At 30.8% G+C, this 18,561-nt stretch overlaps 1 protein-coding gene across 9 annotated transcripts; it reads left to right on the top strand.

Moving 5' to 3' along the window:
- The first annotated feature begins 2,949 nt into the window (after nucleotides 1–2,949).
- LOC133669802 (protein DETOXIFICATION 21-like) lies at nucleotides 2,950–7,889 on the top strand. Of its 9 annotated transcripts, none has more exons than XM_062090100.1 (9): nucleotides 2,950–3,129; nucleotides 3,934–4,201; nucleotides 4,847–5,388; nucleotides 6,253–6,339; nucleotides 6,427–6,483; nucleotides 6,659–6,897; nucleotides 7,020–7,138; nucleotides 7,417–7,503; nucleotides 7,594–7,889. In XM_062090100.1, exons 2-9 carry the CDS (start codon nucleotides 3,947–3,949, stop codon nucleotides 7,666–7,668), a joined length of 1,461 nt encoding a protein of 486 aa, XP_061946084.1. In that variant the 5' UTR covers nucleotides 2,950–3,129; nucleotides 3,934–3,946; the 3' UTR covers nucleotides 7,669–7,889. The 9 variants fall into 9 exon arrangements, with proteins under 9 accessions (XP_061946084.1, XP_061946080.1, XP_061946079.1 ...); XM_062090096.1 differs by having other exon boundaries at nucleotides 2,952–3,121; XM_062090095.1 differs by having other exon boundaries at nucleotides 2,952–3,121; nucleotides 3,809–4,201.
- Nucleotides 7,890–18,561: the final 10,672 nt, after the last annotated feature.

Here is an 18,561-nt window from a genome sequence, read left to right as displayed (position 1 = left end):
TAATTAATTAGTGTCATAGTTTTAAAAACTATATATAAATCCGTGTTCTTAAATCCATTTATAACTTAATCCTTTTTATATATTATATATTTTCTCAATTTTTATTTTAATAAATAGAAAAAAGAAAAACAAATATTTTTTAGAGTAAGATATCATTAATTAAGCATGACCAACTTTAGCTAGAGACTAAATCATTGAATTAATATTTTTTACGTAAACAAATTTTCCAAGTGTTGATAATGTGTTTTCTAATCAACAAAATATTTATAAACTCAAAATATGTATCATATCTTTTCAATACTGATACAATAATATTGGATAATATTGTTTTTTAAAATATTAACACCGCAACATATTGAATCGAGCTAAGTTAACTTGTTAAATTTACGATTAGGTCAATGAGATTGTGATAACTATATAGAAAGCAAATAAAAATAAATTATAAAGATTAATTCTTGATTAATCCAATATTGAAAGATAAAATTAAAAAAAATATTAAATTAAAAAAAAAGACAGAAAAAACCTATCTGAATCAATCTACGTTAACATGTCAAACTCACAACTCATGTCATGATATGAGAATAACCCCATGAAAGCAAATAAAAAAAATTATAAAGTTCAATTTCTCATTAATCCAATATTGAATGATGAAATAAAAAAATAATTAAAAAAAACAACCCAAACCAACCTAGATTAACTTGTTAAACTTGTAATCTGAGTCATATGATTGAAATAACTTCATAACACAAAAAATTTACAAAGCTCAATTTCCAACAAATCTAATGATAAAAGTTGAAATCGAAAGAAAAAAATAAACCCATGAAATCGAGATAACTACTCAAAAAGCAAATTGAAAAAAATTATAGAGTCTGATTCCCAAATATTCTAATATTAAAAGATAAAACAGAAAAATAAAAAAAGATTCAGTTGTTTGAATATAAAATTTAAAAAGAAATATATATTCAATTAAAAAATGACATAAAAAATATGAACATAGTCAATTAAGGTTAACTTTTCAAACTTGTGATCCGGTTTATAAGATCATGATAACTCTATGAAAAAAAATAAAAAAAAATTACAAAATCTAGTTAAAAGAAATACTTAATTGAAAAGGAACCAAAATAAAAAATAACCAGAATCAATTCAAGTCAACTTGCCAAATTTTTAATCCTAGTAATGAGATTAATGTAATCTTATATAAAGTAAATCGAGAAAAATTACAAAGTTCAAGTTCCAACTAATACAATTTAAAAAGATAAAATTAAAAAAACAATCAATTAAAAAGAAGACTAGAAAAAACAACTTGAATTAATATATTAAACATGTTATTTAGATAATAAGATCATGATAATTTCATATAAAAAAAAATAAAAAAAATTTATGAAGCACCACTTTTAATAAATTCAATATTAAAAATTGAAATAAAAAAATTAAAATTTTAAAATTAATACATAGCTCAATAAAAAAATACAAATCATAATTTCTAAATCAAGTTAATAATTACAGATAAAATTGAAAGTATTGAATTATATTATGATTAACCAGAAATGATTATAAAATTAAAGTAGTTGAAATGAGTGGCTGAAACAATCATTGCCAAGGCAGTTCTGGTCAACCTATATTCCATTGAATCCATCGGTTCGTGTACTCAAAACAATTGTGATTAAACTTGGTTATGCGTGGCAAAATGGTGACCAAATCCGCTACCAGATCTTGTAATATTTGGGAGGGAGAGAGAGGGAGAGAGAGGGAGAGAGAGAGAGAGAGAGAGAGAGAGTCCCATCAGCATTTATTACAGTATCTGTACAGTGTATGTAGACCTCAAGGGTACAAATACATTTTCCTGGCCTCTTGGGATACCCATCGACGTCTGTGACAGTTACCCCTGTAAACTTTTCCTTCTTGGAGGTGGATTTTTTTAAAAAGAAAAAATCAGCATTATTCATCTAAAAATTTAGCAAAACAACACAACATAGATTAAAATAGTATAATTTGTATATGTTATAATTCCCAAACACAACATTTAAGTATAGTATTATATAGAAACAAGATGTTATGATAGAGAAACATGGTAATTTAAGATGTCAAGCGTATTTAAAAATATAAATGTGGTTATTTTTTAAAGTGCTTTTCATTCGAAAACATATTAAAATAAGATTTTTTTTTATTTTTTAAAAGTTATTTTTTGATATAAGCGTATCAAAATGATATAAAAACATAAAATAATATCCATTTGAAGCAAAAAAACAAAAACAAAAATTTTAAAAATTTTTTAAAATTATTTTTAAAACGGAAAATTTTCTTAAATTTTTTACCTAATAAAACCATGCATCTCCTCTTCTCTCCATACAGTGGAGCTGCCCCTGGGACATAAAAAATCCACCATTTTTTAATATAAGGTGCCAAATAGGAGATGCCATGTGGTAGGACATGCTCCACGGAAAAGCTTCCTTGAGCATCAATCATTTTAGCTGTAAACTCTTCATTGAACAAATACAGGCATATATATGTTAGACGTTAATAACGAGAAATTTTTTTTTCAATTCATTCAATCTGGTTCACACACTTGTAAATATAGAGAGAGGTTTTCTGAAACGTGTCGCCTAATCCCACCATTGAAAAAAGCATTTAATTGTCAACTAAAAAGACAGGACTAATAAAAAAACACACCGTTCCCACCTCACTCTCTTTACCTCTAGTCTTTGCATGCACTCGTCTCTCGACCAGTGGGTGGCGGTGGTGGCACATGCCGGTCACACAGCTTTTATTGATAATTATGACATGCAACAGAAAAACTATGACATGCAACAGAAAAAAGCACAAGTAGGCTTGCGCTGACCATTTGTAATGAAAGTCACTTGCTTGGCAGCCAGTTCTTGAGTGAAAAATAACTTTAGAGAAGAGGGTGCGACAAAGAAAATTACTAGAATACATCCAAGAAAGCTTGAAACTTTTAGGAAATACGTATCGAATTTATAACCATAATAAAAGAAATACTAAAAATTAGTCTATTGGCATCAAGATATAAACCTCTCTTCTGCTAGCTGAATCTCCTTGGCCTTACACTTGCTTTTCTCTCTTCCTTGTAACCCATCATCCTCTTCCCTTCTTATACAGACAGGTATTTTTGTAAGTATTTTTTTTTATGGTATATGCCTCATCTCTCTCTACACACGTAGGTACTCGAAATCTTCTTTTATTGAATATCATACGTTTATCCTCCATCTTTTCCTTTCGTTTTTCAACAAGTTATATACAGTTTGATAAAAAAAAAATGAAGGGAATGCAAAATTTCATGAGGTTCACTTTCTCTTCATTTCCTTACAAGAACTTGTATATTTCAGGATATTGGTGTTAGATCACCGAACTCTAAAGTTTTGTGGGTTATATATCATGCAAGAGATGCTCCTTTTTTTTCTTTGTTCTTTTTTTTTTGCAGCCATAAAGTGTTTTATTTTTCGATTTTATGATAATGTCAATCTATTGGTGCATCAGAATATGTTAATACGGATTTGCTGAAGATATTCCTTGTTGACTTTACATTTGGCAAAAGTAATTGGTAGGAAATGATATGGAAGTTCTCGCGTTGAACTTTATTATGAACAAGAGCCTTTATTTTTCTTTTGCCTTGAGCAAGTTGTCTCTTCGATCATGCCACACTAGTAACAAGTAAACCGCTAGTGTTGTACGCAGAGGTGTCAAAGTCCTTAAATTGGCCTACTTCTATGATTGCATTATAGATTCTCTTTTCTCTTCTTCGAGTATTTTCTCCTTTCCCTTTCGCTCTTTAACCAAGAATCTTTATCAGGTGTTGTGTCGCAATGGAAGTCTTCTCTTTTCAATAATTGTGCTCTGAACTATACAAGTTGTCTCTCTAGGAGTGGAACCTCATTCTCTATTCATTGATAGCTAAAGTTTTGGGGGTTAGTACAGGCTTGCTGGGGAAATGGAGGGGAAGATCAACGAAAAGCTTTTGAGAAAAGGAGGAGAGGTAGATGCTGAGGAATTGAGGTTCAAGGACAAGTTATGGACTGAGACCAAGAAGATGTGGGTTGTTGCTGGTCCTGCCATTTTCACCAGATTCTCTACTTTCGGGATAAATGTAGTCAGTCAAGCATTTATTGGGCATATCGGCTCCACAGAACTAGCTGCATACTCGCTTGTGTTCACAGTCCTTTTGAGGTTTTCCAATGGGATCCTGGAAAGTGGTTTGACTCATTTGATTTTGTGTTTCTATTCTTTGTTGGTACTAGTTTCTTGTATGGCATCCTTTAATGATTGATTCTCAGATGTTGCGAGTCCTTATTATGACTCTAATGGAGTGAAGCAGTTAGTGTTGGCATCAACATAGCACATCCCTTTAGTTTCTTGAACGAAGTTCATGTTCAATGCTTAGATGCAGACTTCTAGCCTATGGTTAGCCTGTAGGACTTAAGTTTAAATTTTGGATAGGTGCATGGTTGAATGGGGATGGGAAAACTCTCTTTTTCGACAGCTGAAGGTCCGATGCACCCCCCAGAAGACCTAAAAAAAGTAATGGGTTCATAACTTGGCTAATTTCTTGCATGCTGTCAAACCATAAGTCAGCCAATTTCTGAATCAAGAAAATGAAAATTTGTTTTAAAGGCCATTAAAAAGTGGAAAATGAAATTTGATGATTAATGCCTGCAGTATGTGACATATAATCTGGAAACTTGAAGACAGGAAAATATTTACTGGAATGGTGTTATTTTTCTCAAGTTTTGAAAGTACTCCCATTTTAAGTGCTAGAAGACATGCAATTGGTTGTATGGCTGCCTGTATCCATGCATTTCCTTTATTATAAATGTGTCGTTTGAATTTGCAGCTTGGCATGGCTAGTGCGTTGGAAACTCTCTGCGGGCAAGCCTTTGGTGCAAAGCAATATCATATGCTTGGAGTATATCTCCAAAGATCATGGATAGTTTTAATATTATCAGCTGTGCTACTTCTTCCTCTATTTTTCTTTACATCTTCACTTTTGAAGGCTCTGGGCCAGGAGGATTATATTGCGGACGTGTCTGGAAATATCTCCCTGTGGTTAATCCCTGTGATGTTTTCCTTCATTCCGTCCTTCACCTGCCAAATGTTCCTACAAGCGCAGAGCAAGAACATGATTATTGCATACTTGGCAGCACTTACATTAGCAATCCACGTCTTCCTTTCTTGGCTATTAACTGTCAAATACAAGTTTGGTATCCCGGGAGCAATGATGTCGACAATTTTGGCATATTGGATACCAAATATTGGTCAGCTTATGTTTGTTACCTGTGGAGGTTGCCGTGAGACATGGAAAGGATTCTCGACCTTAGCTTTCAAAGATCTCTGGCCTGTCATCAAGCTTTCTTTGTCATCTGGTGTTATGCTTTGGTAAGGCTTTTTATCACCTTCTGATTTTGTTCGAATCATGAATTACCTGGAATTTGGTATGGATACATCACAGCTTAATATGCTGGAGTATTCAGTTTACCATTCCGGATTGTGGCATGCTTTAAATTACAACCGTTAAAACATTAGAATGCCACTGTGAAGATGAGTAAATTAAGGAAAAATGCATTCTTCCACTTTTTCCTACACTTAATCATCTTTCACCTTCTATCACCACACTTTGCACCGGTTCCTCTGTTTTTCAGAATCGATTCTCTGTTTTTCAAAATCGAAATATGGTTTACTTTCAACACGATATTGGTTGGTCAATTCAGTAACGAAATCACTACGTAGTTGCTATATGGGGTTGTAAAAGAAACTCAATATGGGATCGGCATGCTTGTGCTATGGTTATGAGCCCAGTGACCAAATTTTAAAGCTATTTGTGAGCGCTTGAGTTATTTTATGATGGTTCAGAATTAACAAGGACGCCTTAAGTAATGACTGAAATTATGAAATACTGGCGCAAACATTCTTTTGGCATCAAAATGGTCATTGTATTTACCAGGAGTACCAATGTAAGTATAATAGAAGTATAACTTTGACACCTCAATTAGCTGGAATCGACAGGATTAATCGGTTTCAACAGTTTTGGAGCTATAGGACGTTGTTAAGTTTTTAACTAAGGCCTGCATATTTTTTAGTTTATCTTTGATGTAGGCATAGATTAGAGGTTTTTTTTTTTAATAAGAAAGGGAGTAAAAAATGTTGAACTTTTAACCACTGTTCTGTTGGGTCGATTTCTTCACTTGTGACGTCCACAACATATTCACCTGGAGGTTGAGTTAAATTCATGGTACATTACAGCCTCGAGCTCTGGTACAACACAGTGCTGGTTCTTTTAACAGGAAACTTGAAAAATGCAGAGGTTGCTATCGACGCTCTTGCTATCTGGTAATCATTCCTTGGCAAATGTTTTTCTTTTCCTATACTTTATTCTTCTTTATTAGGAAAGTTCTTTAAAGATGTTCCTGTTTGCAGCCTCAACATCAATGGATGGGAAATGATGATATCTCTCGGTTTCTTGGCTGCTGCAAGGTGTATTATCATCTCAATCATGGGCATTATCTTCTTTTGGAATTCATATTTATTGCGATAAAGTCAGTTAACCACATTAAAAAAAAGCAGAGATGCTTAGAATATGTACGTGTGAGTGTGTATCTTTCAGACAGCTGATTTAATTATTGTTTCATGTTTTTGTTGGAAACTCCAGTGTTCGAGTGTCAAATGAACTTGGGAGAGGGAGCTCAAAAGCTGCAAAGTTCTCGATCGTGGTGACAGTTCTTACATCATTTTCAATCGGCCTTCTACTGTTTTTGTTATTCTTATTCGCCAGAGGAAATCTTGCTTACGTCTTTACTACAAGTCACGAGGTGGCCAGTGCTGTCGCAAATCTTTCACCGCTACTGGCTTTCTCCATACTTTTGAACAGTGTACAACCAGTGCTCTCCGGTAACTTACCATTTTGCGCTTCTTTTAACTGATGTCAACCCCCCCCCCCCCCCCCCCCCGCGGAAATGATCTTAATAACATCTACATTTATTAATACACTATCCACTTATTTTCTTTAACAGGAGTTGCTGTTGGGGCTGGGTGGCAGAGCATTGTAGCGTACATTAATATAGCGTGCTACTACCTGGTCGGAATTCCTATTGGAGTTGTGCTTGGTTATGTCATGGATATGCAAGTCAAAGTGAGTCATTCTCATGCTTCCTTTCTCTCATGATATATTTCAACCTTACAGGATAATGGGAAAGAATCATATAGAAAGTCTAATTCTTTAGTATGCTTTCACATAATTGATATGACCAGCACAGTATTTCTACCGGAGAATCTCTACCTAGGATGGATCCTGCGCTGGTTTCTTGTGATTTTAGTTAAGCATGTGGCTCGTACACCTGCTGCAGCCCACCTAATGTTTCATCACTCGCTATTTCCTTTGTTTTACTTTCTCAGAAATCTGTTTTGTAGGGTGTTTGGATTGGGATGTTGATTGGGACATTCATTCAAACTGTTGTTCTACTTTTAGTCACCTACAGAACTGACTGGGAAAAACAGGTATTTTGGTTTTGGCTTCAGCTTTCTTTCTATACTATCTCTTCAACCAGAAACTCAATTGTCTTCATATAAAAACAAATGCATCTGCAGGTAATTGTTGCCCATAACCAGATCAACAAGTGGTTTGTAGCTGATTCTGAAGAAACAAGCACCCAAGTTGCATGAAGTTGGCTGTCCTTGATTTATGTTGTATATTTTTTTTTTTTGACAAAGCATCAATCGGTGCCCATATTCTGAACTAGGTAATCGTGATTTTTGAAGGCCAATTTGATCTTCTGAATTAAAAGATGCTGAAGCTCCAAAGTTGTTTCCTGAGCCATTGATTCAGATGCGCTGGTGTTCTAATTAATTGCGTGCAATGAGAAGTTTTTCTTGTAATCTAGCAATGGAAGGCTGTTGCCCGGTTTGATTTTGTGTTTTAAAAGTATTTTTTTTTAAATTGAAATATAATTTTTTAAAAAATTAATAATTTTTTAATGTTTTTATATCATTTTGATTTTTTAAAATTAAAAAAATATTATTGTAATATATTTTTAAAAATAATATACTTTAAAAAATAACCATAATCAATCTCAAAACATGCAGCATCGCTGAAATGATGTCTATGATGTTCAACCAAACATTTGTAATGACAGAAACACAATCTAAAACAGCACTTTAAAGCGTGATGAGGTAAATACAATGACTTCGAAAGCAAGTTTCAGAATCTGCAAAATACACTCCAAAAGCAGCATGTTAATTGTGTATGTGTTTTTCTTTTTTTAACAGAGAGAAATGAAAGGACCGAAGGCCCAAGCAATAAACACACGGTATTTTAAATATAAATTATTTTTTAAAGTATTTTTTATTTAAAAATATATTAAAATAATATTTTTTTATTTTTTAAAATTTATTTTTTATATCAGTATATCAAACTAATAAAAAAACATAAACATATTAAGAAAAACCAAGTTTTAGAATCCCGTGATCGGAAAATATCAGTCTTTTTTAGAAAATTCTACTACTAGAAAATTCTTAAGAAAAGAAAAAGATCAATCCTGTTATTAGAAAGAATCTTCAGGTCAACCCTATAATCAGAAAGCACCGAGTTTTCAAACCCCGTGATCAGGAAGTAACAAAGATTTTGGTTCTGGTTAAAGAGAATCACCAGATTGAGATTTTAGGCTAGCCGAGTTATTTTTTAGATTTTGGTTCAGATTAAAAGGAATCACCAGATTGAAATTTCAAGTTAGCCGAGCTATTTTTTAGATTTTGGTTTCTAGTTAAAGGAGATCGCCAGATTGAGATTCCAACCAGACCAAACTATTGGCTTTGGTTAAAAGAAATCGTCGAATTGAGATTTTAAGTTGATCGAGCTATAGACACAAACCAAGGTTCTAGTTAAAAGGGGTCTCTAGATTGAGATTTCAAGTTAACCGAGCTGAAGACAACATTTTTGTTCTAGTTAAACGGGGTCTCTAGATTGAGATTTCAAATTGACCGAGTTAAATACAAATACTAATGTTCTGGTTAAAGAGGGTCTCTAGATTGAGATTTCAGGTTAATTGAGCTGAAGGCAACATTTTGGTTCTGGTTAAAGGGGATCACCGAATTGGGATTTTAGGTTGACCGAGCTAAGGTAGAGTTTAATATTGTCATAGTGTTTAATTTTCTAAGTGTTTTTTTCACTTGGAAATGTATCAAAATAATATTTTTTTTATTTTATAAAATTTATTTTTGATATCAGTATATAAAAATGATCTAGAAATACGAAAAAATATTTTAAAAAGAATTCAAAATTTTGGTACATTACCAAATAGGTTCTAAAAACAACCTTTAGCAAGTTGGTGAAATAGTCCTCTACAAGTAGTAATATGAGAATAACTTATCTTTACTAAAAAGTCAGTAGCAAAGTTACCTTCTAACACGATTAAAGAGTTGATGTCTTATCCTAAGTGTAGGAGTGTCGAAGTAATAAATAACCTGGCAAGACCGGGGTCGAACCACGGAGAGGTGAATTATATAAATTACAAATAATAAAATGATATTGATGTTGAAGAGAACTTTGAGATGTAATATTGATGTAAAGATTAAACAATGATAAAACAGATGTCAAGGTTAGAGGATCCACTAATGATACTTCAAATAAATATAATATAAACTTCTTTTATTACTCAACTGAAAACCACACATAAAGGAGATTCCAATCGGATGATTTATCATTATTAGATCATTATAAATTATTAACATGATCATATTAATCATCTTATCTAAGTAACATCATACTTATAAATATCATCAGGCATTCATGTTGCTAACTTATATTAACAACAAATCAAGTTCCTATCATAATAATGATGTCGGCCGAAAACTATGAAGGATTAAACATTTGATGTACCAAGTGTTATACAACACAAATCTAGATTAACCATTTAACAAGCAAGATATTAAGAATTAGTAAGATAAAAAGATAAAACATGTTTATAACAATCTTTCTTGGATATAAACATTAAAGTCCATGTTGAGTTTATATTATACTTATTCTAACACCACTAGTGAAACCTTTCACCTTGACATAATTAACTTAGCTTAACATAATGAAGAAGAAAAACATAAATAAACAATATAAGAACATAAACATGATAGAAGTTAACTAAGTATAGGAAAGGAAATGAAAAAGTATAAACAAGAGATTAATATATCATGAAAGAAAACTTGAACATTACAAAGAGAGAAAGCAAGAAGATGATTTTGATCTAAAAAATAAGATGACTAATACATGGTAAATGCCTCATTTTATAGGCTAAAATTCAGAACTATTGATTCGTTGACTAATAAAATAGTTGGTGGCCAACCATTGATTTGGTGGCTAGTTTTTGACATTGTTGGCTGCTGGTTATTGATATTGTTGGCTGATTATTGATATTGTTGGCTGGCCAAAATGTTTTTGCTAACATCAGAATTTGAGCCCTTTGTTCCATGAAAGTTGTGGGCAATTGTCTTAGCTTTCCAACAAAAAAAACCAGAGCTCATTTGGACTTCTAGAACTCAAGATATGAGCTGAAAACCGAACAGTGTCTGAGCTGTAGAACATATTTTGACTTCTTCGTTGTTGCTAAGATTTGAACTTGAAAACGGAAGAATTAAGTATTGGACTCCCATAAAAGTTTTAGGTATGTATCTTAACTTTTTATCCATATAAAGCAGACCTAAATCCAAGGTCTACAACTCCAGTTATGATCCAATAACCGAATGGTATTTCAGTTGGCATTGAACCAACATCTCTTCTGTAAAACCCCGGATAATATTATTGATATTAATAAAAGTCAGGATTTCAAAAAAATGATGGGAAGTGATAAATTAAATTATAAGAATGATGATATATTCGAGAATCTGACACTAAAAATATAGAGGAAACTCTGCCGAATTTTTATTGATTACAAAAAAAAAATCCCTAATCTCAATTGAATTATTATGTCCTTACTCTTTGTTTTGAATACAAATGTTGGGGTTGTTACATCTTCTCTTAGCCTAGTCCTCCTTTTGTCTCTTCACTTTCAATTAATCACATCGATCAATCTTTTAAATTGTGAGATATACCTGCATTCAAAATAAGCATTTACCATAAATTAAAGATATATTATATTATCAGATATATTATATTATCAGACTTGTTATTATAAAACATGTTTTAGTTAGGGAATTTAATGATACTTTAGATGCAATATGATAATATAAAGTCTTAATGAAAATGCACTTTTAAGTAATAATCACCTTCCTTGATCAACTTGTGACAAGGAGTGAGTTCACACTTCATAGAGCTCATGTCTTGTTCAAAATCTGAGACTTGAGTGTCACAAATAACAATTGTAACTCGTGAGTCGCAAATAACATATGTGATATAAGAGTCATATATAACAATTGTGACTTGATATGAAAAGGCATATACAAAGGTAGTTTGTTTAACTTTTAACTTCTTGCCCTAAAACGCCATATTTCACATAATTCACATAACTAATTTTTCCACTCTCACAACAAAATTCACATAAGCAATTTATAACTTTTTTAACCCTAATTAGCAAAATTATGCAAACTATTAACATAGCATAACATTTTATAAAAAATAAACCAACTACATCTATTCATAATTATCATAACATATAATGTAACTATATCTAATAATTGTCCAGCTCATAGGCAGGCGTAAAGAGCTCATAGACGAGCTTGGAGCACCACCCTAACTTATTCAACTCGAGGACGAGTATGTAGCATCCATGTAAGGGTGAGGACCAATATCACCCCAGCTCATGGACGGACCTTGGATGCTCATAAACTAACCTACACTACCACACCAACTCATCCAACTTGAGGACATGAGTGAGATTTACCGTGAAATGTCTAGCCCCATACAATATGAAATGACAAGCCACAAATTAATATATTTTATGCGTTCAATTTTTATAATTAACATATTGATTAGAATCAATTTTATTTTATTATTATCCAGAACCAATAGATAATGTTTGATATAATATGCTCTCATGACTAGAGCTATATTAAGTAACATTTATAGGTTTAAGTTTTGTATTTAAAATGTAATTGATTTTAACAATCAAAGTAATTAAAATAACTATACTTAGAGAACTAGTAGGCACTCGACAATTTATCTTTTTTTTAGATATGTTTTACTTAGTTGTTGGTAGAGATATGCAAGCGTGATCCCCTAGTTGTAATTATGAATGACCTAAAAGTCCTTAAGTAATGTCAGAAAAAACATTGGCATCGCATTGCCTATAGAATTCATGAAAATAAAACCTTTAAACATTTGCAATATGTAGACATTTAGTATCACTCATTCATATTTTTATATATTTTGATGATAACATTAAAATGGAAAATGGACTAATAATATGTTTTGTTGAGAATAAGCTTTGAACATGTTTTATATGAAGAACACATCAACAAGCATGACAAGTTTTGTGAAGAAATCAATCAATAAGTCCAAGAAGGAAGCAAAATGAAGACTTATATTAAATTTTATTTTTGGTACTTAAATATAAATCTTTTATATCTTACTTGATAGCACAATTAAAATAAATTTATACACTTCACTCTACATGCATTAAATGATTAATAATAAAATCTAAAATAAATGGTTCTAAGAAGTCCACCTAGGTTAAACTAAAAAAAATTTAGGATTCTACATGAACCGATCAACTGTTTATTTATCAAGGATGTAATGGCTATAACTTGTCAATCAATTGCCCTAACCAATCTGAACTGGTTGACCATTTTAACTATCAGTAGGGCTGTAATGGCTATAAATGACTAATTTCTCTTAGAAACACACACACACACACACACACACACAACTTGTCTAATTGTAATTTATTTAGGGATTTCAAACATATATGATATATAAGCTATTCTAAGTGTAAAAACACTTCAAAATTATCAATAATTGATTATACTTTAATTTATGCAATTAAACCTTTATAATCTAGCATAAGAGTATTCAATCTCATTCTTATTACACTTAATCACCTTCAAATCTTAGAAGTGGTATCTTATGAGTTATAGAGATATTAAAACTTTTCATTGTATTATTCACTCTATTAAAAGAGTTAGTTATGATAACAAAATCACTTTTGTAAACCTTTAAGAGTTAGGTAAAAAAACATTGGTATTTGTGAAGTAATTTCACCAAGAAAAATAATCTTGAAAAGAACATATCTTCAAGTGAGAAAAATCTTGAAAAGAAAATATCTTTAAGTGGTGTAAAAAGTATGGTGTGGATTTATCAAGTGACTATTGTACTTATTAACTTAGACTAATAAAGGAATACAAAACTTAAATACAATTTGGTACTTGAGGTATGCATGTAGGCTTGTCGAACCACAATAAAAACAAGTTTGCATATTCTCTTCCTTTACACACACACACACACACTTTAAATATTTTAATTATATTTTTGGCTTGAAGTAATTTGTATTATTTGTTAATATTAGTGACACCTAATTCACCTTCCCTTTTAGATGTTAGAGTTTTCTTAATCTTTAAACAATATAATATGTATGCTTGAGCATACATAACTAACTATTCCTTTGTCATATTTGTTAGGTAATCTTAAAATTTTATCAAACTATGTCAATTTGATGTAGTCACCCTTGTAAGCCTTAATTAAAGGCATATGTCCTAATAGACGATCACATAAAGCATACTAGGGCTCTATCTATCGAGAGGCCAGTCAACATGGCAACATTCTGTAGTGTGGGTGTTCTGAAAGGTGTATATCTCACACCTTTATTGTTGTATTAAAGTTGCAAAATTAATGTGCAGTCAAGATGTATGACATACAACTGACTGATCTCATAAAAAATTGCCTAAATAAAAAATGGAAGAACATGCTAATACAACTCTATCAATGTTTATCGAGGAGTTACAGGATCACCATCCTGAAAATCAATAAATTTAGTTATTTAAATAATTAAAATAGTTAAAATTTAGTTAATTAAATATCAATTAAAGTAGTTTAAAATTGTTATCAATATAGAGATTTGACCTTTTCGGTCTAAATATCATCGAAATGATGTTGATCCTACATATATAGAACCAACCTATCATCCATAACCAAATGCTCCTCTATTATATATGATGGGGGTCTTAAAATGTATGTCTAACCATATTAGTTTGATTCATTCGCTCTTGTAAGCACTGACTAGAAGCACCCGCTCGAATAGACAATCATACAGAGCATCTCTATTAGTCGACCATCCATGTCTTGTTTTTGGGGATCCATCTATTAGGAGGCCTATCAACATGACAACATCCTACAATGTGAGTGTTATCTTATCAACACATAGATAAAAAGTGTATGTTGCATGCCTCTATCGCTTCACCAAAACTGCAATCAATGTGTTGTCAAGATATATGCCACACAACTGACTAATCTCATAAAAACTTGCGTTGATAACAAATACGTGGACACACTTATGCAACTCTATTAATGTATGCTATCAAGATGTTACAAGATCAATGCTCTAAAAATCAAGCAATTTAGTTATTTAAATAATTAAAATATTTAAAATTTAGTTAATTAAATATCAATTAAAGCAGTTTAAAAATGTTATTAATCTAGAGATCTAACCTCTCTATTTCAAATATCATCAAAGCAATATTGATCCTGCATATATAGAACTGACCTACCATCTTGACCTACCTCAATAACCAGGTGATCTTGTTTGTCGGCATTTCTAGAATCAGATGAACCTCCTCTAGTTTGAACCATGGCTCCCTCGATGTCCTGCATTAAGAAATTATTAGAATTGCAATACAATTAAACATCCATATAGTTGAATTAAAAATAATAATTAAAATTTACATAATTTGAAACAAATACATCTATTAACATACATTGTCTAGTTTCACAAGTTTTATTATTATAACTCCTTTAATCGCATATGTCACATTTATTTAGTTAGTGCCCCTCTTTAACATCCATCTTGTTATGTAGATGAGTGAATTTCCTATGAATCTTATCCATTCGTCTTTTAATTGGACATTTATATACATTTAGAATAGTATATGTAGGCCACAATAATGTGACAAACAATGGTTGAAAATTAGGACTATATGTATTTTTATATAATAAGTTAGAGTGGAAATCATCAACAAATTACACATAGTTTATATTTTGTAAAGTGCAACATGCAATTAGGTATGTATTTTGTAGATGATACAGTTGTTATTTACCACAAGTACAAGTTGCTTCATTGATGTTAATTGTTTTCTGGACTTTTTTTTTTTATAACACCAACTATTAGAGGTGTTTTAGACTGAAATAACCTTATTGCAAGATCAAATAGAGTTGTCGAATGTGATCTAGATGTTGTCGTATTAGTAAGTAATACAGCTAAGACCTTTGAATACCACAATACATCATAACTTAACAATTCATCAACTTTGGCTCTACACCCAACAAAATATTTACTACACATAAAAAGGTTATCTACACTGTAGTTGATACATGAAGTAATCAAGATATTATTTAAAACCTCTAACAAATTCATCATTGTATTGCAATAATGATAAGCACTAAATTCATATGACAATACCCATTTTTCTTTAGGCTAAACTTCTAGCCATGCTCTGATTACATCATCAGTCTCAACCAGATCATCATAAAAGATGTCAAACTCTTGTTTTGAAAGATTTGTACACATTATGTAGCATATTTTTAAAGGTAATATTTTTGAACCTGATGTTGAAGTTACTAACAAAGTCGCGAACAATATTGATGATATATAATAGGCTCGAGAAAAATCCATGCCATGGAATTCTTAGTCACCATATGTTTATTTGATATAATAGATAACCTGGTGAGATCGTCAATTATATATCGACAAGAAAATTAAAAAAAAAACAACTCCAATTATTGTTCATCTCTTTTTCAATGATAGTAAAACACAACAGATAAACTCTATTATTCACTTCATAAGCAATTGCAACCAGTAACTTTGCCTTGTACTTACCATAATAGGTAAGTGTCGTCAATAATAATTAGAAGATGACAATATTCAAACCCATCAATTGAAGCAACAAATGCCCAAATAATACATTATTGTTTAGGTAGAACTCTGAAATAAATCCCAATATATAAGTTTTAGTTGTGTATATTTTAATTTAAGATAATATTATGTTGTATTAAAAGAAATGACTACCTTCATATATGGATAACTGTAAATATATGGTGACGTTGTCATCTTTGTGAATGGAGGCATATTGTATATGATTGTATTTTGTGAAAATGATGGATGGTTGTTTAAGGCCATTTTTATGTGGGTATTGGTTGCATGAACCGAATATGAGTTGTGTTGTTTTTGTATTTGTAGGTATTAATGTTGGATAAAGTTTTAAGTAAAGCCTTCATGTAAAGAAAGCTTTGCTGAAATTTTTATTAAATTGAATAGATTCATTATTTTTAAATGGTATATCCATTTACATGTATGAAATGCATGTATAGCATACTATGAGTGTTACAAGTTATATTGGATTCATTCTGAGTAAATTATGATAAAGTAAGATGAGGATAAATCAACTTTAAAAAACAAATTACGATTCCTTTTACCATAAATGATTGTTTGCATTTTTGAAAATACCAAAATAAAGTGAGGAGTGTTACAACAAGATTACCCAATAGAAAGAAATTAGAAAATATTTACAAATTTTAATTCACAACCACCCCAATGTTGGACGGTGAAAAAGAAAAAGAAAACCGAAATCAACTCTATTTATACAATTATACCCACAACATAGATCATGAGAATCAGATAATTATATAGAAAAAAAATTGAAAATAAATAATGAAGCTTAATTCCTAAGAAACTCAACATTAAATGATGAAATTGAAAAAAAATAATTTAAAAAAATAACAAAAACAATTCAAGTAAACACATATTATTCTTATCAAACCCACAATACAAGTTATGATATCGAAATAACCTCATAAAAAGTAAATTGAAAAAATTATAAAACTCGAATCCTAATAAATTCAATGTTGGAAGATGAAATTTAAGATTTTTTTTTGTTAAATAAAAATAAAACTCAAGTCAACCTAATTGAACCTTGCAAACTTGCAACCATAGATGGCATAAAAAAAGTAATAATATGTAGCTCAATATCTAACCAACCAAAAGTTGGAGGATGAAATAAAAAAAATTCTATTTAAAAAATAAAAAAAAGACCTGAGTAAACTCGTGTCAACTCGACAAACTTGCGAAACGACTAATGAGATTGAGATTTCCTATTAAAGAAAAACAAAAAAAATTCACGAAGTCTAATTTTTTTAAAACCAAATATTAAAGGATTAAATTAAGGAAAAAATGGTTAGTAAAAATAGAAATCAAAAGAATAAGGACCAAATTTGACACAAAAAATTAGCAACCTTTGTTTTTTAAAAAGTTCAAAGTACAGAGAGAAAAAAAAGAGAATAAATGAAATAAAAGAAGAATTTTTAACCATAGCCAAATAGGAAATGCACCAACTACAAGCGCCATGGTTGCATGACGATAATGAAAAAGATTGCATGTGTCATTAGAGTATCATGTTTATATTTAATCAACTAATTTAATTTAATTTGAAAATAAAATCTCTTTTAAAAGCACTAAATTTAATAAATAACAACAAATAAAAAGATCCAAGATAACCCGTGAAATGTTAGACTTAGGCTCAAATTACAAGCGCCATGTTTGGCTACCCAGGAAAAAAAAGGAGCAAACTTGGGTGAATGTCCTAAAATTAGGTTAAACTCCCAAACATGCAACTCATGAAATGCTAGACTTAGGTTCAAATAAGAAGTGTAATTCCCAACCAATTTAATGTTGAATGAAAAAATTGATAAAAACATCATTTTAATAAATTTACCAAAGTAGAGAAAATAACAATAAAAAAAATGGTGATCAAATTTGATAGGAAGAAAATAAAGGAGGACGAATTTTTTTTTAAAATTTAAATTTAAAAATTATCTCAATTAAAATAATTAACAATAAAAAGAATGAGGACCATATCTGACAAATAAAAGAAATAGAACAAGGATGAAATTGAAACAAAATTTCAACTTTATAAATTATTTCACATAAAAAATTATAACAAAAAAAATATGGACTAAATCTAAAGAAAAAAAATTGAACTATGATTAAAAAAACATATGTCATAATAGACAATCATATAAAGCATAAACGTCGAGAGTCAAATGTGGAAATTGAGGATGAGAGAGAAAAGAAGGAAAAACAATGTCGTTCATGCCTAACTGGAGGTCCATTGATCGCATGCATGGCCTAAGGAGAAAAAAGTTGTCGAGAGAAATCAAACGCCTCCTCAAAACCACCGTTTGGTAGTTAAACACCTTCTCACGCACCGCTCAAATGATGCAGATACAACCCATGTGTTAATGCGTGCAATCAACACGTCAACCATTTTTTAATAGAAAATAATGTTTTATATCTATTAAATTACTCAATTACCTCTAAGTAAACTTGATTATAGTATAAAAACTAAGATGAAAATACAAAAAAAAACCCT

The sequence above is a fragment of the Populus nigra genome, chromosome 12, assembly GCF_951802175.1.
Source record: "Populus nigra chromosome 12, ddPopNigr1.1, whole genome shotgun sequence".
In the NCBI taxonomy this organism is placed as follows: Eukaryota; Viridiplantae; Streptophyta; class Magnoliopsida; order Malpighiales; family Salicaceae; genus Populus; species Populus nigra.
Note: the sequence above shows the minus strand (reverse complement) of the source record. Positions and strands in the feature narration are given on the sequence as shown.